The sequence below is a fragment of the Anguilla rostrata genome, chromosome 1 (genome assembly GCF_018555375.3).
Source record: "Anguilla rostrata isolate EN2019 chromosome 1, ASM1855537v3, whole genome shotgun sequence".
In the NCBI taxonomy this organism is placed as follows: Eukaryota; Metazoa; Chordata; class Actinopteri; order Anguilliformes; family Anguillidae; genus Anguilla; species Anguilla rostrata.
In genome coordinates, this window is record NC_057933.1 from 24,361,614 (window position 1) to 24,382,698 (window position 21,085).

The window sequence follows — 21,085 nt, forward strand, 5'->3', positions numbered from 1 at the left end:
GAATTAATTTCATTCAATAACACTGACTACCAGAGGCCACACTCTTCATAGTTTATTTAATTTTTATTTGCATGGGAAATCATATAACATTTTCATTTTATTGTTATGTTGCCTTGCAATATTGGACAGTAATCCACAGTGTAGACAAGAATTGCATACTCTTTGATGATGTAAGAGGAGGTTGTATTGTGAGTGTTTAGCCAAGTGGTGATAAGGAGAGAACATTGTTGATGGTGTAGCTGGGCCAGATCACTGTGGGCAGAGCCCGACTCCCATGAGGCTTTGTGCTATGTAGTTAGACGCATGTAGCCCAGGGTCTGGGGGATACCTGCTTCTTCTTTCTTGTTCCATCGGTCCTCATGTTAGAATGATGAATGGAGTAACATTTGCAATTCCAAACTGAGCCATTAAAGAAAAGAGTTCTTTTTTGGAAATTTATATTCCATATATTGAAAAGAAAAATGGTAAAAAAAAAAAATAGGGGCCAGGGAGGGGAGAGGAGAGTGGAAGGTAAATTTTCACACATGCCATATGGAACATATTCACTTCAAAGCCAGGAGCCTTTCAAGAGACACTGGGGCTGTGGACTTCCAGAAGGGAAACCTAATGGCAACATTAACTGGAACATGCGTGACCAAGTGGACCATGCTCTCACAGTGTAGCACCTGTGTACATTTCCACTTGAAGAGGCAGGGAAGGGAAATGCAAAAACAAGGCTAAGCTTTGATGGTATCGCTCAGGTAGCCTTTAGCTCATTTTTTTACTCACCCACATGCAAGATGTATATTTTTGCTTTGGCGATGAATGGATCTGCTTCTGGTATTAGTGCACACGCCAGCGTACACTACCCTTTCTAACAGGGAGTGCTATACATCTCTTCTGCTAAACAGGAGGAATACCAGAAACCCCCCCCCCCAGTATCTAGAAGCAGATCAAAACAACAGGTGGTGCTGGGGGGGCGGAGGGTGCGCGCAATTCTGAGCAGCAGCAATGAAGCATGCAAATCAGCGCAGGCAAGCAGCAGCATTGAGAGGTCTGATTGTTGGTTTTAAAATATGCTCCACTGGTGATGTGTGCCTGTGATTGGATGAGTAAGAGTAGAGTGTTGTGTGTATGCCATCGGATGATTGTGGAAACGAGTGAGTATGCGGTTAATGGGGCCAACCGATTGGTCGGCTGCAATTTTGAGTTTCCTGACAGAACTTGCTTTGCGCATTCCGACTGTGCTGCTCATTTGTTTAAAAGTTTTTTTGGTGAAACATTGCCCATATTGTTCTCGCTGCAAATCATTTATAATATTTTCTCAATGTTTAAGAAAATGTAATGCCTCCTGCAGCTGGTGAGTTTTACATCTATGCCAACAAGATGGCTGTAAGGATATGCAATTTATCAAGCCACGTAGGTGATTTGTTGATGCCTAGAGGAAGCCTCAGTCTACCTGGTGCACTCAGTCTGCAGAGGCTACACCCTTTTCCATAAGCAGAAAACACTGCATGTCTCACAAAGACTGGAGGCATGAGATTGACTCCCCTAGAAAGAAAAAAAAACCCTCTGTGGGGCTTCAGTGTGCTGAAGCACGAGAGGAAAGTGCCAGATTAATCATATTTTCTTCTTGTCTGATTTTCATTTTGTTGAGGTTTTTTGAGAAATGGGCCGGTGTGTAATGGGGAACAGTGCGTGCCAGGTTCCATGCCAGGGGCCCCTGGTGGCTTTTTTTCCTCAAGCGTGAAGTCCGGGAAGTTTTCTGAAAAATGGCAGCTCTTTAGGAAAAAAAAAAGCGATGAGGTGAACCTTGAACATGTGCAAACAAATTAGGCAAATGAGAATTCAATGTTGGAATGCTACTTAAGAAAGAATATTATGTATGATAAATTATATTTTGGTAAGTTTTTCTTTTTTTATCAGGCACAGCTTAGTGATGATCTATAAAATTAAACACGGTTGAAGTTAATCTATTTTTTAGGAGAACTTTATTTCACCTGAAATTTATTTTGTCTGCTTTATAAAAGACGTGGATGTCTGCATCCATCGAATCATTCAGTGTTTTGGCACATGCTAAATTAGACCCTAATACATATTTCCTCATCCTTTTGGGACACTCTGATGTTGTTGTAAGATTCATGAAATCCAGCAATTACAGAGGATTCCAGTGGATTCTTTCCAACAGCAGCCATTTACTTACAGAGAGTAATGAGCCATAAGCTTGTAAGGTTGAATAATAATCCATCGATTGCCTTCTTAGTCATTCTCTGATCGCTCATTGTTTCATATCCACACTGACCTGATGGAAATCCTGTAAACAATGATAGAATGAAGTCAGTGGATTTAGAAATACCCCAGAGTTCCAAATACCTGTTCTTTTGGTAGGCTGCCACAAGCATTTTAGATCAGTCAATTTTCCTCTTTATTTCTTAGAATAAAAGAAAGTTTTAAAAGAGGGTGGTTCTTGCACCAAGAAAAATTGAATCGTGGGCTACATGCCCACAAATCAGCACAGGTCAGCCAATCAGCACAACAGCCAAAATGTTCAAAACACCTTAAATCGACCCTGGGGTTGAATATAATTATTTAATTCAGTACTGGCCATGTTGGAAACTCATGAATAGGTCATAATTAATGCTTTGATGCTGTAACATGATGTGTTTAATACTTCAAAATTATATGTTTCAGCCTATTTGTAAAGTGTTTGCTTTTGCCTCGTGACACGGAGAAAATTCCCGTAATGTGGTTTGTTTGGACGGTTCAGCAGTTCAGGGAAAGAGAAAGAAAGAGAAAATAGACATCAAATCCGGCACTTGGACCCGGGTTTTTGTGAGTGATCGGAGCTGACCCCTTCCTCGCATCAATGAGGAAAAGAGCAGGTGATTGTCTGCTGAAGTCGTTTGTGTGTGATCCCCTGTCCCTGGTGCACGGCCGGGAATGTCACTCCCCGGCACTTGGCAACTCGGGATCAAGGACTTGGCCCACAGTGTAGATCAAGATGACTTGGAATTACTGGTCACTAGTGAGTATTTGACCTGACAGACACTTCCTCTGAGGGTTCTCAAACAGCTTTGTTGAATGTTGCTATCTTTTTATACCATGGGAACAGCCTTCTGTGTGCCTGTGCTGTCACGCCCCTGGTGCACAGCCCTGGACAATGAAAAGAACATTGGCCTAACTGAAGGACAGGGTCATGTGTGTGATCTTTGGTGATCTCTAACACTAAAAGTGGAGGCTGTCACAGAAGGTGAATGCAGGCTTTGGAACAAGCAGTTTCTCATGCTCCGCCTTATGCAGCCTTTTAGACATATAGTTGTTATAATTTGGTTTCCGAAGCATATAGCATGGCAATCCAATTCCAGTAAGATAATGTCCAAGAAAATAAGTTCGTAGTTGGGAATTCATCTTGACAAATTTACAAAGTATCTGCCATCCGTCAGGTATTTATTGTTAGTACAATAATTATTAACTCCTTGTATGAAACTTGTTGGCAGTACTTACCTTAATGGAACTGCGTAGCTTGCTGTGTCTGCTAACTTTCATATCGAGTGTGACTTCAACAGCCAGGCTTCCTCATTGGTTGATGATACATTGACTTGAGTCCTTTCTCTTATCTAGCCTCTTTCTCCATGCTCGGCAATTGAGCTTGTCTTGAGATGGTTCCCAGACAGGTTGACATTGTTTCTAGTGCTGTCAATCAACAAATTTAGGCATACATCCTTCTGCTCCCTTGATGCAAAGTAGTTATAAAATATTGTTAGATATTAGTACATGTTATAATGTCCTTCCAGGGTTACAATAGATCTCTCTGTTTGCCTCTGAGCTATGCCTCCAAACTCGTGATGAACGGTTATGAGCATCACCTCTGCGGATGGATGGATGGTCCTTAGTGCGATGGGGAGTGGGGGGGTTGGCTTGAGCGCAAATATTCACCGGTGAGCCGTGGTTGTTGCCGGGCAGCTACATCTGAATTTCCTCATCTGCACTTCCTCTCCTTTCTGGCTTTTCGATACATTGACACCCCCTCCCCCCGGGGGCAGAGCAACATCTGCATTTGTAGCAAACACGGTCTTATGGCTTGGGTTTCCAGGGGAAATGGAAAAATAAAAAGTGCTGAGATGCACTGAGCTTTGATTGGTTTCCCAGGTTTCCTGGGGGTTCCTGGAAAAGTAAATGGCCCAGATCAAAAATACCCAGAGGGTTAACGGAAACCAGTGGATTTACTGTCCCTCATTCATCCTGTGCTGCTGTTCCATGCCTGCCTCCCTTCCATCAGCCCTCTCTGCGTGGAAATTACCGATGTGAATTCCCAACCCACATTTTTGTGGCTATCTCGGTGCTTTGGTGCAGCAACTTGCCAAAGCATCAGCTCTTGCTGGAGAGATGCACCCCACTGTCAGGATGGAATTTTGGAACGTTCTGGGGCTGACTGTGGCTGGGCATTCTGGGGAGTGATGTGTGGTTGGCTGCAGTTTTGCCCAGAGAGAGAGGGTTTCAGTTGGTAGGGCATGTCCTGGCTCATGATGCAACAGCGGCTCCTCTGGCCAATTGGGAAACTGTGGTCTCCCTTCTTTTGCAGCATATGTCTTGCAGTATTCACCTCCGTTAGCTGAACTACTTACCTAGGCACTGCGGTAAATATCAGTAGAGACAGGTTGCACAGGAACCACAGCTGAAAGCAGCTGTTTGTTAAAAAGTAGAATTATTAGCCATTTTCTAAATCAAGTGTTACTTGAGGTGATTTCATTTGCATTGCTATGGAGAACATAAGTTATAATTTGAAGATCTTTTAGGGTCGTGCCTTAGTTTAAGTTTCTTGTATTTTGTCCACAGAGCTGGGATCACCTAAAAACCTGGTAACGGACAACGTCACAGATACCAGTTTTGGTGTGTCATGGACGGCAGCCCCCGGTAGCCCCCGAAGCTACCGTGTCATGTGGAAGTCAATGTTCACTGATGAGTCTGGGCAGAAAAGGGTTCCCGGTGACGTCACGGCGACGGTGCTGAATGGGCTCACACCGGAAACCCGGTACCAAGTGTCCGTCTATGCTATCTATGGACGAGGAGAGGGAGACCCACTCATTGGAGAAGAAACCACAGACGGTAATCCTGCCCCCCTGCCTACCCCCACCCCCCATTAATGCATCTAACATATGCAGAAACCTGACTGTTGATCTGCCTGAGAAAATGGCTTTTCCTTCTGGCGTTACCTCAGTCAGACAGATATGTTAAATATACTTGTATAGGTCTGCCCCTGGGGTGGTCCAATTCAAGAAAAGTGGTATTTCAGAGTGGCCCATGTTATTGTAAATTCAAATATTTAAGTTGAATCTTATTTAGTTAAACTAAATAAATTGTCAAAACACAGAACAATAGCTGTTCATCTGAGACCAGAAACCTATACTAAATTATCTGCTCAAATATACAAAACAAAGCAGCCATTTTGCAGTAATTAAATAAATGAACGACCACATCTTTAAAATGACCTGAATATCTCAAGTATTTATTTGAACGTTTATAGACTTGCACAAATATTGCTATGTTTTTTTTTCAAATATGGGCCAAAATTGTATTAATCTTAAATGTCATAGAAAAAAATTGTACATTAAAATTTTCTTCTGTGCAATTGCACTTCTGAGACCTGACAACTTTTTGTCCATTATTCTCCACAACACTTCCATCTCAGTCTGACCTAAAACTTGGACCGTTAAATGTCTTAAATATCAGACCCATTAAAACCAACTGCTTGCAACATAGCATATTGATCTCGAGGGAGTTGAAAGTGCCCTAGTTTTCATTGGAATACTTAGGGGAAATTTCTTATTGGCCACTTTTGTATTGTTCTTGGCCACTGTCCTACATTTAGAACAGGCAGACATTTCTATCTGACTAGACAGGAGGGTCAGCACAGTCAGTCCCAATCAGTGAGATATTTTAAGCTGTGTCTTAAAATTGTGCAGGAAGTTACGTTTTATGATGCAGCCTCGGGCTAATTGGGCTTCCTCTCATCTGACACACAGCAATGTTTTATTAGTAAATTTACGAGTAATGGTTTGTAGAGAGGCTTGTAACGGCCCTCTCATTACGCGCTTGCTCTTCGATTATGGCAAAATTAGCAGTTGCCTGTGGCGCTAGCACACTGTTTTGAAAGAGAAAAAATGTGGTGATCTGGCTGGAAACAATAAAACCAAACCCGCATCACGCACACAGTTAATTTACAACTACGGAACCAGCCTCTTTCATAACTGCGTCCGTAGTTGCGCTAAAGCTTGGTGTCACAAAATTACTGGAGTTGGACATGGGCTAATTCACCAGTGCCTTGAGCTAGCGCATACCTCGACTGTTAAAATAGGGCCCGCTGTGCACTCTGAGAAACACTGTGTGTATACGCACTCTCTGTTGGTGCACTATGGAACAGGCTGTGTGTTTACGCATAGATAAAATGGGAAAAACACATTGACGGAAAGCAGTGGCAAGCGACGACTCGTGAGATTAACTGTGCTGAAAGAAGAAAATCTGTCTCTTGGCCACTTGTTTATTCTGGCACGCTGATGTTGAGTAATTCAAACAGGAACAGAGCCTCTGGCACTTCCAGTGCCTTGTGCTGTTTTATTACAATAGTCATTACGCCCATTCAGTAGAACGCCATGGTGCCCCTTGTGTCTTCTTTTGAGTAGCACGTTGAAATCTTGGGCATTTTGTCATTAAAACCCTACCCCATGTGATATTCTGCTAGTCTCAAAAAATATAAGTCATGTGACCATGCAGTTGATGCCTTTCTGTTTTTTTTCTCTCTTTCTCCTTTGTGTTTCTTAGTTTCAGCAGCTGCCAGAGCTCTAGTTGTTTCCGAGGAGACGGAGAAATCCATGAAGGTGACCTGGCAGCCGGCACCGGGCAATGTGCTGAACTACAGGGTGACGTACAAGCCCGTTGTTGGTGGGCGTCAGGTGGCCGCCAAGGTACCCGGCACAGCCACCGACACAGTCCTGCGGCGGCTGCAGTCCCTGACAACCTACAACATCACGGTGCACCCCGTCTATCGTCATGGTGAAGGAAAAGCAAGGCAAGGACTGGGAACTACACGTACGTTGGTGTCCATAATTACCTCTGTGTGTGCTGAGACTGTGCCTGAATGCTGTGTGGGATGGGGAGGGAGTAAAGGAGGGCTGGAGTGTTGTACAGGGGTGGAGGAAGAGGATGGTGTCATTTCTTCAAGAAACTGACCAACCCCAACTTGGGAAATGCAGTTGAACATGACATAGTTATTCATCTTGGATATGCTTGCCATCCATGCCTTCTTCCCCTCTAAACCATTGAAAGCAAGGCTTAAGGGGAGGCACCACAGAAGTGTTAGGACAGTGGGGCTTCATTTGAGAAACTTTTAACTTTTAAATAGATATTTTGCAAACCCATTTCCCTCTGGAATGTCCAAGTTATTTATGGAAGCGTTCACACTGCAATCTCTGTGGATGATTCGGGAGAGTGTAGCCATCCACAGTTTTCCACCAAATTATATGGGGTCGCCAGCCTCCTTCTTTTTACACAGCAATCCACAGGCCAAGCTTGCTCAGAACTGAGTCGGAGGATGACACTTCATGTGCTGCTATAGCGAGCAGACTCCGGCCACCAAATTGACCCGTTCAGATCGCTAGAGAGCAATGAAATGTGGACCCTAACTGGCATGAACCATCCCGTCCCTGAGCGACACAATCTGCAATTGAGCATTGTGGCTGATAGCCTGTCGGCACTGGCAAGATCGACATTCCATCTGTGACTGCGCAGCTCATCCATGCATCAGAATGGCGCCTTGACCAGATGAGCCTCCCTGAAGCCCCAAGAAAACATTATCCCAACTCCTTGATAAGCTTATGCCTTTTTTCTCTGTGGGATTTGTATGTTCATAGGACAGGCAATGTACAGTTGGCTGACACCTCAATGTACTGGTCATTTTTTAGCTGATACCCAGTCTTCCTTTTCTGCTACAGTGTCACCTTACAAAGGGCCCAGAAACCTCCAGACCTCTGAGCCCAGTAAGACCAGTTTCCGGGTAACCTGGGACCCCGCTCCTGGTGACGTGCGTGGGTACAAGGTTAAGTTTCACCCAGCCGAGAATGAAGTGGACCTTGGCGAACTGCTCGTTGGGCCTTATGACAACACTGTGGTTCTGGAAGAACTCAGGTGGGTCACCTTTGCCATCAACCTTTGTTATTGCCATTTGACCCATGGCAATAAAAGTTAGAACAGGAGTCCGATGAGCTCTCAAATATGACATTTCTACCTTTTTTTCCTTTTGGATATTGACAATGTCATTTCCATTGTATATGCAAAATATACAAAAACCTTCCACTAGTCTGTAGAAGAAAAACCACTAGTTTTTAATTCTCATAAGCACAAACATACAATGCTTCCAACAACATATTAACACTACATGTCTTCACTTGACCTAAAGTAAATTAAAACGCACAAATGTCAAATACAAAATAAGTACAAAATTATCATTTTAATGATTCCAGTCAATAAAAAAGTAAGGATTAAAGGATTAAGATTCTTAAAACTAGTGTATTTTGATATCACTTTCAAAGTTTGTCTAACATTTCATAATGTATTTCATAACGACTTTCATTTGTGATGCGTTAATATTTGATATGTTCTACTGTATTTAAGACTCAGTGTCGGTAACCAGTTACAAGATTAAGGCTAAGCTCTTGCATGTCTTATCTTGCATCCATTTCTTCTGAAATTGCATGCACTGTGAAAAATCTTGAGGATTAAGGCATGACTGACTCTAAGTATTTGAATGACTCGAAGGCATGACTGGTTCAGGACGACTATAAGGCATGACTGGCTCAGGAAGGTTCTTTTAATTGGCTGATGTTTGTGCGTCTCACAGATCTGGAACAAAGTACACAGTGAATGTGTTCGGAATGTTTGATGGGGGAGAGAGCATGCCATTGGCGGGAGAGGAGAAGACCACCCTCTCGGATGATCCTGAGACCACTCTCATTGGGCCATCGGGTAATGCCTCCGTCTCCACCCTTGCCTTCCTCCTCCATTGGTGTTTTTTTACTTTTTTTCTATTGTGCTCATAAAAAAGTTACACTACATGTCTTTCCTTAGACATAATTGTGAAGTCATGAGCACTTCAGTATTCTCTCTGCTAAATTCCTTTTTCTTCCAGAAGTTTCTAAACACTTTAGTTATTGTTGGTTTTTTATGAAAGAGGAATCTGTTTGCAATTACAAATGTTTTACAGCCTAGCAAGTGTGAAGTGCGGGCAGCTGCAGAATCGCACAAGTAAAGGAAAGTGGTGTGTTTTTTACATACGGCTCTGGAAAATGCTGTGACCTTGAGTTGAAATTCTTCCCCTAATCGGGAGCAGATAGAGGAACGAGGAGCTCTGGACAGGGCCTGCCTAAGCAAGGGCGTGACCCTGAGGTGAGAGATCAAAGTGAGGAAGACTGACCACTGAGTTCAGTCACAAACTGCTGAGACATAGTGAGGGAAAGAGCTACACAATCAAAAGCAACACAGATCTCGCCGTCTTGTTTAATTTCATAGCACACATTTAACAGCTATATGTGAATGAGAGAGACTTACATAACATAGGGGAATTTTATACGTTTATAAGAACAGCGGTATCTACTAAGGAGGATAGTAACGATGAAAAAAGAAGTGGTGAAATCATCTTTGCCCTTTGCCTAATCAACTATCCTGACATATAAAAAAAAAAATATATATATATATAGTTCAGTGGTTTATTGCAGCAAAGTGCATTTTTACCTTATAATAGTTGTTTTTATTTAATCCTGTGATTGCTTTATTGGAATATATTGCTGGATTAATGCACAAGCGTTTTTGTTGTTTTTGTTTCGAGTAAGTAACACTTTCCCTGAAGCTGACATGGCAGGTTTTTATTGAATCCAGGTAAAAGGTGCCCAAGATGGCAGATGGTAGCATACACTTTTGTACCTGTTAAAGAAAATTTTAGGGAAAAAGTCTTGAATAAACCACTCCTCAGACTGAGAGGAAAATATGTATCATATCTATTCCAAGTCAGCTGAAATCAGTGTGGTGAAACTACATTGCCAAGCATTCATTTAGCAAATACAAAAAGGCAGTGTTTGTTTATTTTTTAGATTATGTAATGCATTACAGTGTAAACTAAACATTTACTCTGGCATTTCTTCCAGCATTTAGATCTCCTTTTCTTTGTTTCTCCTGTATCTCTCAAACAATCTACAGTCCTGACATGACACAATACTCTTCTCCTCCAACTTTTTCTGAATGTGTGTTTATTTTTTCGTGGTAATTTAAAAAAAAGAATTATAATTTATATGTCATTTAACCTCTTTTCAATTGCAGATATTAGCAGGCAGGTTGTGCAATGGCCAAGATGGGCTTGTGCCTGTATTGCACAGAGGATGAGAAAGGCTTTACATCCAGCAGGTGTCTGGGGTAACAAGGGGCTATGGAATGCAATAACTCTGGAAGAGGAGCCCTTCACACATCATTGGCCACAGGGGCATCTCTCATTCCTTGCGAAGAGTTTCTCGAGAGCTCCCATATCTTTCAGGGGAAGTTGGAACAGGTCAATTTGGAGCATGAAGAGAAAGGGAAAATCCAGAAATGCCTCCTCTGCCCCAGACCTTCAAAAAAGACTTGTGACAAAAAACTGCGAAGAAATGAAACAATCATGTACAGCTTTTGTTTGTGAAAGAGAATGTTTTCCCTACGTGTTGTAAAAGCCACCGGCATTGTATTCATCATCACTTTACCATCTTCCTCCAATTTGTAAAACCTGAATTTCTTCCCTTCCCTCCAGTCTCTCTATCCTTCTTTGTCTGCAATGCAGTTACTTATTTGATGTCCATCGGCAGCAGTGCATTGTGGACCAGCGTATGTCCCTGACTGCAATTTTTCTGTTGCCCATCCCCGTAGACCAGGAATGCCGAACCACTGCTCAGGCCGACATCGTCCTGCTGGTGGATGGGTCCTGGAGCATTGGGCGCCTAAACTTCAAAACCATTCGGGCGTTTATCGGTCGCACGGTGGGCGTATTCGATATCGGACCAGACAGAGTCCAGATCGGTGAGGAGATTTCCCTTGGTGCCACTGGAGATTTTGATGTAGGCCTTTGGTTTTCTTCGCAAGGGCAGATTGTCACAGTGTCTCCCCCCCCGATTCTACCACCCCTTCCCTCCCTCCTGCCGCAGGTCTGGCCCAGTACAGCGGCGATCCCAAGACGGAGTGGCACCTGAACGCCCATCAGACAAAGGAGTCTCTGCTGGAGGCTGTGGCCAACTTACCCTACAAAGGCGGCAACACATTAACAGGTATGAGACGACACGGGATGTGGGGCTCGACATGGCACTCATCTCATTCTAGAGGGAATTTGAGATTAACGATCTAGATTAACTTCTAGATCGTTAATCTCTTGCATATCTGTAATTCAATAACTCTGTGAAGCACAAGGGTGCGCAAGCAGTTAATTAATTGAGTAGTAAAGGTGGCTTTAATGGAGGTATATTTACATTTGTTAAATGAAATTCAAGAACTTAGCTAACATTTTTTTTCCCAACAGGGCTTGCTTTGAATTATATCCTCCAGAACAACTTCAAACCCAATGTTGGAATGCGACCCAACTCTCGCAAAATCGGGGTGCTTATCACCGACGGCAAATCACAGGATGACATTGTCGTAAACTCCCAAAACCTCCGAGACCAGGGCATCGAGCTGTACGCTATTGGTGAGAATATTTTTTGTCACGTGTCATTAAAGGTTGTTCTTAGCATTTTTTTAACCAACGATGTGTGGTGTGAGAAGGAGGTAGAGCCATGTCAGAGGTCAGGCTCAGGGAGTTTAGCATCAGCCATCTCAGTCCAGGTGGGCTATGATGTGTTACACACTCAGGGAATGAAAAGATGCATTCATTTTTGTTTACCTGCTGTGCGGGAGGGAGCGACAGGTGAATTAAAGATCGTCGTTCCCCTTCGATCACAGGCATTAAAAATGCGGACGAAAACGAGCTGAGGACCATCGCCTCGGACCCGGTTGAGACCCACATGTACAACGTGGCCGATTTCTCCTTCCTGCTCGACATTGTGGACGACCTCTCGGACAACATCTGCAACAGCGTTAAAGGCCCAGGTAATACTGTCGGCCATATTCATGCTCTGTTTCGCTAAAATATTCAACTTCATCCGCTCTTCTCAATCTTCACCTCATCAACAGAATAAAGGTTCTGCCAGATTGTGTGTGTGCTCAGACAGACAGAAGGTTTCGTGAAATAATTCTGAGTGTTTTAAAATGCCAAGAGAAATGGCTGCCACAAGCTTATAGGACAATTCCGCTCCAGAGAGTGATGACTTCGGGAGTCAACGATTTCTGCTGTCATTCTGTTTGTTACCACAATGACTCAGTTAAAATCCTGTTGTGTTTTGGAACACATAAATATGTTTTGAAAACACTAACAAAAAGCTTCATTTTAAAGGTTTATGATCAGCATAAATGAACAAATGGAATTGATTCTTTGAGTGCAGTTTTCTTACTAAATGTTTTTTTATTTTAATTTTTTAAAAAAACATTTTTACTAAATGTACTTGGGTTCTGGTTGAGGTAGTGATAAAGTTCAGAACTACATACATGCAAACATTTCACCATGTGAAGGGCTCTTCCAGGCTGGCACGCAAATACAGCTTTAAAAGGAAAAGAGCCTTTTTGCTTATAACCTAAATTTAGGCAAAGCATGATCAGAAAGGCCAGAAATGGGGTTGTGGTCTTTACAACCTCTAAGGAGATTGTTTTTGTTCTTCTTGTGTGTTCAGGGTGGTATTCTGATCTCTTTCTCTCTGTGTACTGCCTTCCCCAGGTGGAGCGGACCCACCGACTAACCTCGTTACCTCTGAGGTGACCCATCACTCCTTCCGGGCCACCTGGACTGCACCCGATGGGCCTGTGGAGAAGTACCGTGTTCAGTACATGACCTTGTCTGGGCAGCCGAGAGAGGTGAGCACCACAAGCCATGTCATCAAAAGTGATGTATTTCTCTCTTTATCTATTACTCTCTCTCTCTCTCTCTCTCTCTCTCTTTCTTTTTCACTCTCTCTCTCTTTCCCTGATTTTCTCTTTGTCTCTTTTCCTCCTTTTATTCCTTTCCTTCTGCTTTCTTTCTTTATTCAATCTTTATTCCTTTCCCTCTCTCTTTTCTCTCCTTCCCACTTTCTATTCTTTCCAACTCTCCTCCTGCTCCCTTTCCATTTTGCCTCTTCTAGGAATATGACAGGAGGAGATACTTTTCGCTCTATTACCAAAAGTGACACTAGATTCAACATTCCAAGTCATTCCTTCACCTGTAAAAGTGACTCTTCAGTATCAGTTTCAATTGCAACCATTTATGTATAGCTATAATGTGTTTGACGTGAACATCAAAACCCACCTCAACCTCTCATGACCCACAGTTTGGGAACCCCTGCCATATACCATTAGAGTTCAATAATTTGTATATAATACAAACCAAAGACCAAAGAACAGCCTTTTTCCATGTGGAAGGAAACCCAGCCAGAGATCAGCTTGTGATGGCTTGGCATATCCACATCTCTGCTTCATGTTAGGGGCAGTGGGCTTGCTCCTCTTGGGCCAACGTGGTCACACTCATCCTCCTTTTTTGCCCTCACAGATTTTTGTGGATGGGACAGTGAACACAGCTGTGCTGGAGAACCTGAACCCCCTGACAGAATACCTGGTCAGCGTTTATTCGGTTGTTGGGGAAGAAAGCAGTGAGCCACTAAGGGGCTCAGAAACCACCTGTGAGTGTGACTTAATTGATCTCGTCCTGCCTGCTCTTCCCTCCACTACTTTTTTCAATTAGTCCAAATAAACCTTTAAAACTCTGTGGCAAATGCTCCAATGTCTGGTAATCTCATTTTGGTTTTTTTATTCAGCTGGAGCAGTTGCATGAATGTACTTTGCAGGGTAGTTTTGAGGATCCCAAAAATCTGTCAGCGTTACTTTCATGCTGTGTTTTTTTCATTTTGTGCCTTTGATTTATGAGGTAATAATGCATTTCAGAACAAAACCATTTCCATGATACATTTTGGGCATCTATTCTCAAATAAGCTGGAGAGCATTAGGTCATGTGACTTTGATTTGAATCAGGAATTTCTCACCTTGTGGTTTGATAATTTCAGTGAAATATTAAGAACATTGCAGTAATAACGTTTCAGTAATTACTGCTTGCTGTGTCTTTCTATACTGTCAATGCTCTGTGTGCTTGTGTGTTCTGCTTATATTTATATAAGCATGTGCCTTTATTGTGAAAATTACATGTTGTGTTAGAAGTCTTGTAAAAGAGGCCGCTTGGACTCCACAGTTTGGTCACTGTGGCTTGTCTTACAAAAAAAGCTCCAGGGCCATGCTCCATTGCGGTCGCTCCCTGCATGCTCTGGCTACGCTCAGGAAGCACGCAGCCATGTAATGCGGCCTGCTGGTTTATTCACCAGCCCCAGCAGTGGTCAGGACTTGCGCTAGTGGCAGCCAGCAGGCCTGATGTCAAGTGGGCAAGAGTAGGGATCTGTTCATTCAGTTATTCTAGCATTTGAACCAACACCTTTACCCAGAGCTAATGTTTCTACACTCAGTCTACAATAAGCGATTTATAAATGTGATTGTATTTTGGAATGCACGATTGAATAGACATTTATCAATTCAAGAATGTCGAATTGCGGTCGAGAGCAGTCCGACCAGGGTCCATTGTTACCGGCAGTTTGACAGTTGAAAATGTGAATTGAGTCGACTATGCATAAAAAGGGTTGTAACCTTTAACCTCATGTTCACTGTTTAATTGAAAACCAATGTGCTGGTGAACAGAGCCAAAGTAACAAAAATTGTCTTCCTGTCCCAGTTCATTTGCATTTAACTGTATCTACCTTTCATTATCATTATCATTATTACTTGTTCTTTTACATTAAAACCTAACTGAGGGCAGGAGTTTAAAGCGTATGGCTATAAACAAGCAATGCAATTAATTTGAAGCTTGCTTTAACATTGCGACAATGGATCTTGCTATGTCCCCAACACATAAATAAATAAGAACACTGAGGCCGGTAAAATGTTTTACCTTAGAGTCCAACTCTCTCCACAGTGCCTCTGTCTGCTGTGAAGAGAATGACAGTTTACGATGAGCGTCCGACCACCATGAGGGTGAGGTGGGAGCCTGCTGTTGGTGCTACTGGGTACATGCTTCTGTACAGCGCCCGGAATGCCACTGTGCCCACAGATGAGAAAGAGGTGAGGCATAACCGAAAAGCTGCAAACTTCCAGGAAATATGCCAAAACATGAGCGAGCACCAGGGGCAGCCCTTATCTGCTTCAGTTTGCATGCTCAACCTTTCGTGGGGTTCCTTGAGCGGCCCAGACCCCCTTTGTCTGTAGTCTGTGGTGCCCATGTTGCAAAGGCCATTCAGAAACTTAGTATAGCATACAACTGCCTTTCAAGTGGGGTCTAGAAAGAAGAAGGCCATTTGGACAAAGGAGGCAGCAAGAAGGATTAGCTCACATTGATATTTTTGTTGGTCTGGCCCTGAAGTTAGTCAAGTAACTCCTGATAAATAACAACAAAGCAGTTTTGCATTTTATTGAATGATGAGATGGTCAAATATAAAAATAAAAAAACCTGAGAAAGTAAGTGATTAGTTGTATGGCAGTGACTGCCAAATCAAATTCACAAAGACGTATGGTTTTGGAAACAGTTAAGTAGTGCACTGGAAAGACACATTCTCCAAAGCATCTATTATGATGTGTGCCGAAGCTGCGGTTAGTATAGACGTCTGCAACGATTCTCTGCCGCAACCAGATTTTCAGCTCCAATATCCCCTCTGTCTGATCTGGTCCTTAGCCTCAAGAGTTTGGAAGGAAACTGGGTTTTCAGTACAAAGTATTTGTAGTTGACCGTCTAGTTAGTCTGGAGAATCTGTGTTGGCACGCACCGTGAATAATGATATCTAATGGTATCTAATGGTAACTATCTAATGGTAACTTCTGTCCTCATCTGGTCCTTAGCCTCAAGAGTTTGGAAGGAAACTGGGTTTTCAGTACAAAGTATTTGTAGTTGACCGTCTAGTTAGTCTGGAGAATCGGTGTTGGCACGCATCGTGAGTAATGATATCTAATGGTATCTAATGGTAACTTCTGTCCTCATTGCCTCCCACAGTTGCGAGTTGGGGCTGATGTGACCAATGTCCAGCTGATGGGGCTAATCCCAGACACTGCATACTCCATCACTCTCTACGCCCTCCATGGCGACGCGACCAGCGATCCTCTGGTGGACCAGGGTGTGACATGTACGTACCCCTCCTCCCACCTCCCGCGCTAGAAGTTCAGATCCCGCTTTGAGTCCAAGCTGGCCCTGATCCTTCACGTATCTCCATCTTTCGCTCTCTCTTTCTCTGCCGCTCCAGTGCCCCTGCCTCCTGCGGGTGACCTGAGGATAACGGACGTCACCCACAGCACCATGCAGCTGGACTGGGACGCTGCGCCAGGCAACGTTCGCAAGTACATCATCACCTACAAGGCTGAAGAGGGAGAGGCCAAGGAGGTGAGGAACAGTCGCCACTGTGTCCTTCTCAAAATGTGAAACTTTCAGGAGGCTGCTGTAGTTCAGAGCTGGGAAAATACTGTCCCTGCCTGTGCTCTAATTGTTGTGCTTAGGCAGCAGCTGCAGGTATATACTGTATATTTGCACTGCGATCACAGGAGCACATACTTTTTTGGATTCAGAGCATAGGGTCCATTTTGCATTAAGAACGTAGTTCCTTTTTATGTCTTGACTCATAGTTTCTATTTTGTATTAGCAGTGTAGTTCCTTTTGGTGTCTTAAGAGCGTGATTCCCTTTTCAGGGGGTGTGTGTGTGTGGTGGGGGGGGTCAAGTTAGGCCGGGGGGTGTGTCAAGTTGCCTCGTCTTTCCAGTCAAATTGGAGTTCTAACCGGCAACCAGGGGTCCTTTGGGAGAGACGGTGGCTCTGGCCTTGCCTTGTCTGGCTGCAGTCCCGGGCCACATCCTGAGACATCAGTCATTTTGCGGTGCTCCTCTCAGCTCCTGGGCTGGATTTAAGAGAGAATTAAAACAAAAACACACACATCGGAGCACATGGGGATTTCTACCGAGCAACGCTCTCCAAAAAAGGCTTCCCAAAAAGAGAAAGTTCCAGATCTCCCCTGCATGATGGATAGTACCCCATTGCATAAAGGAGTGTTTTTTTAACAGAGAAAACAGGAAATTCTTTGGACTCTTTAAACAGTGATTTTCTGTGGATTTTGTTTTGCTTGAAAGCCTCCTGTCCTGTAAATCATTTTATTTTTATTTTTTTGCATATTCACAGCCTGATCGCAAAGGTGCGCTGAGGCATTTGAGAGCTTGGGTTCTAGAATCATTGCGCTTCTGGAAAATTCTGTGTTGTGCATTGCTGAGCTGTGCATAGCTGCTGGAGCCATACAGAAAATGCTCTTATGATTTTTCTTTAGTTTGTTTTTTTCCACATTTTGAAAGTTCTGTAGAATTACAAATGTCTATGATCCGGCTAACAGATTTTCCGGTCTCATTTACAGATGGTTTCCACAAAATGGTTGAAAGGGGATTTTTATCACACTGAATAAATATGGGCTAGACTGCTGGGAAGGAAACTGAAATTTGTTTTCCAGTGGCTAACCTTCATGTTCAGTTACACAACTCTCAAGGAGAAAAGTCTTTTTGAAATTGTTTAGACTTTTCTGTCATTTATTTGGCATGCAGATCGTTTGTAGATAACCATCTTCTACAGCTGAACTTCATGTTCAATATAGAGAGTTTGTCTTTTTTTCCCCATTAAAGGTCTTGGCTCTCACAGTACATACATTAAGAGCAGGAACTGGAGAAAATTATAGCATGTTTGTCAATCTTATGATTCCTTTACAAGCATTCTTTTTGTGCCACTATGAATGTTTTAAAACCAGCATGAAACCAAGTTGACTAATTTGCTAAATAGGTCCAATCCCAGCACAGTGTAAATGACACAGAGTGAGACTTTAGCTCTGTTTTTTTCCCTTTAGCTTGAAGTCCCGGGCTCTGTGACTAGGAATGGCCTGGATAACCTCATCTCCCAGACCGAGTATGATGTTGCCGTCACCCCAGTATATGATGAAGGGGCTGGCAACCCGATGCTTGGACAAGCTGTAACTGGTAAGAGGTTTCTTAGTTACTTTCTTACCTGCATTCAGCCTTGACGACATCAACCAGCCCTAGTGTGCTATGAGGGCCTTCAGGTGTATGCTGTAGGATTGATTGTGTGAAAAGGACTCAGGTGACCTCAGAGGGATATGATTAGCAGAAGCAACTCAAGTGTGTGGGTGGGAGTCAGTAATATATGGTCAGTGTGGAGGGAGGACAGTTTGGCTTTGTAATCTCTTTGTATTTGTAGAATGTCATCCTTGAAACAATCGCTCAACTCGTGAAGTGTTTCTGTTATTATATCCCAGCTCCATGGTACACATCCGGACACTCTGCTAGGGGCTATTGTGAAAGCTTATAGTTCTCCAATGGTCACAATTCACTTAACAAAAAAAGTACTACAAATGGAGACACAGCCTTAGACACATCTTTACACACAAAGGACACTTTGGTCCAATTCCAAATGACTCCAAGTACACCAAACCAATGAACCTTCGATTTCATCCATGCAGGTGTCGTGCCCTCGCCAAAAAATCTGAGATTCTCTGAGGTAACCCAGACCAGTTTCAGGGCCACCTGGGAGCATGGAGCACCTGATGTTGCCCTCTACAGAATCAGTTGGACCAAGCAGGGTGACTCCAACTTACAATACGTAAGAGCCCTCACCCCACGTTTTGACGTTTGCAGATGCCGTTTGTTGGATGAAGTTCTGTATTCATGAGCCCTATGGTCAAGCGTCAGCTCTTTCTCTCTGTCTTTCTCGCTCTCTCTTTCTTTAAAGGCCATCCTAAACAATGACGAGACCACTCAGGTGCTGGAAAACTTGGACCCTGACACCATGTACGATGTTTCCGTCACTGCCATCTATCCGGATGAGTCCGAGAGCGAGGACCTCATGGGCAGTCAGCGCACATGTACGTCCAATCAAATAATGAATTCTGCCAAACTGACAATCACTCATAGTCCTCAAACAAAAAACCTAAAACATATTAATGTCAAATACTAATGCCTCTGTTTTTTTTCCCTCATCAGTGTCCGAAATCAAAAATGGTAAGTTATTTTATTTTTGCTTTGATGAGAATATTTAAATGAAGGGATTCTTTACTTTTCACGTGTGCTAGTGTGTGGTGTGACCCAGCATTTTTTGTTGATATGTCTCTCGACTCCCAACAGAACCCGTTCAGAATCTGCAGGTGTACAATGCCACCACCACCACCCTGACAGTGAAGTGGGACCATGCTCCAGGCAAAGTCCAGAACTACCGCGTCACTTACGAACCCATGGCTGGGGGGAAATCCCTGTCGGTGAGTACTCACAGGGCCTTATGTGGACCACTTATGAATGCAGTGAGGGGGAGGGTTCCTTTCTGTATATGCTGTCATGATGACATCATTCAGAGGTAAAGCAGAAGCTTGCATTCGGCCCCACCTAAATTTAATTTAATGGGCTGATTGCATACCCTAGGAGATTTGGACTAGGTTCTTGAAGAGATTAATTGAAGTGATGTCAATAATGATGAATGCCTCTTAATTAGTTCCCCACTGGGCACCAGCAAATGATATATATGCTTGTATACATTTCTTATGAAAAAATGCATTTAACATGAACAATCAAGTTAAGTCATTGATTTTGTCATGCATAGTAAGCTCAAGAGTGCATCAGTTGCCGAATGTTTGTTTAAGCCATGCAGGAGTTGCCAGACGGAATTCAAATAATCCTGCCACTCTCAGAAGAGTCCATTCCAAAAGGCTCCTCTGTGTCTCCATAGAAATACCCTATCTAGTGCAAGCCTACTTTGTTGGGCAAAATCTGGGTTCAATCTGGGGGCTTTCACTCTTTTCAGAACAACTAGATAGAGTACCATTAATAACAAAAAAGGGCCCCCCATATGGAGACAAGCCAAAGACTCGTTTTTCTGAGTGTGTGAAATACTTTTAAAATGTATTTTTAGTTTAAATAGTTTTTGATTTAAGTATTGCTTTTTTGTATATTGCATTGGTAGTTTGCTTTTGAGATCAGTGCTGGGGTCATGGAAGGGAAGTGAACCTTTTATTGGGGTTGCAGGGTCAAAGCTTTTAAGGACTGCATCCTCCATTAGAAGCCTTGTACAGTTAGTCTTGTTTGTTTTGTTTCACTGGATGTATGTTTATGTAAAGTTGCTGCGAGGATTGAGGACCATAAATCAACTAAATGAGAAATAATTTTGGTTTTAACGAACCTGTGATATGCACGTTGCTTCCTAGTAATGGAGACAGGAATGGCTGATATTACACAGTCTTTTCGTGTGTTTAGTATGTTCAGATTTTTGAAGAAAGCAGAGGGAGAGGGATCCCATTGTAGCTTAGAACCATGTGGGAGACTGCTTTGATGGAATCAGATTGCCAATGGTGCGATACCTCTGGTTGAATTAATTTACCTACATAGATTATTTATACTGACCAGATGGTCAGCTTCTGCATTCCTTTAGGGTCTTTTCTTCCTTACTCTAGGAGTTTTTGGTTGATAAAAAAAACTTTATTTTTGAAGTTCATGAATATACGTGAAGATATATGTCTATGGACAGAATATCAATTACCACTGTACCATACCGAAATATCCGTAACATGCACCAATTTGAAATGTCATAGCTTCAAAAATTGAGAGACAGATCTCTGAATATTAACAGTAGGGTGCTGAGTATTTGATTGGCATGCTATCTGTTCTGTGACCCCAACAGCAGTGATGGGAAAATTGGTAGAGGCTTCTTGACACTTAATGGTTTGAGGCAGTTATAGTGTTTGCTGAGGGGCAAACTTATAATTGCTTTATGTGAGTTAGTGATTGACAGTGCCTGATAGCTCAACCCGTATATGCTGTTCATTAATTGCATTTCTTTTCCATCTCTACCTGGTGGGCTACTTCAT

The 21,085-nt window shown here is 43.0% G+C and overlaps 1 protein-coding gene across 4 annotated transcripts in view; it reads left to right on the forward strand.

Moving 5' to 3' along the window:
* The window catches only part of LOC135252778 (collagen alpha-1(XII) chain-like), a 73,466-nt gene that overhangs the window by 17,920 nt on the left and 34,461 nt on the right, over positions 1-21,085 (forward strand). For 3 of the 4 annotated variants that reach the window (XM_064331276.1, XM_064331268.1, XM_064331285.1), the window contains exons 14-31: positions 4,816-5,085; positions 6,799-7,065; positions 7,968-8,160; positions 8,873-8,997; positions 10,921-11,070; positions 11,196-11,315; positions 11,564-11,728; positions 11,983-12,129; positions 12,851-12,987; positions 13,658-13,787; positions 15,122-15,267; positions 16,190-16,319; positions 16,437-16,573; positions 18,065-18,194; positions 18,695-18,834; positions 18,964-19,096; positions 19,215-19,232; positions 19,356-19,486. In XM_064331276.1, the coding sequence (XP_064187346.1) occupies positions 4,816-5,085; positions 6,799-7,065; positions 7,968-8,160; positions 8,873-8,997; positions 10,921-11,070; positions 11,196-11,315; positions 11,564-11,728; positions 11,983-12,129; positions 12,851-12,987; positions 13,658-13,787; positions 15,122-15,267; positions 16,190-16,319; positions 16,437-16,573; positions 18,065-18,194; positions 18,695-18,834; positions 18,964-19,096; positions 19,215-19,232; positions 19,356-19,486 (2,669 nt within the window). The remainder of the gene's footprint in view (positions 1-4,815; positions 5,086-6,798; positions 7,066-7,967; positions 8,161-8,872; positions 8,998-10,920; positions 11,071-11,195; positions 11,316-11,563; positions 11,729-11,982; positions 12,130-12,850; positions 12,988-13,657; positions 13,788-15,121; positions 15,268-16,189; positions 16,320-16,436; positions 16,574-18,064; positions 18,195-18,694; positions 18,835-18,963; positions 19,097-19,214; positions 19,233-19,355; positions 19,487-21,085) is intronic. The other variant, XM_064331294.1, reaches the window with a different exon arrangement.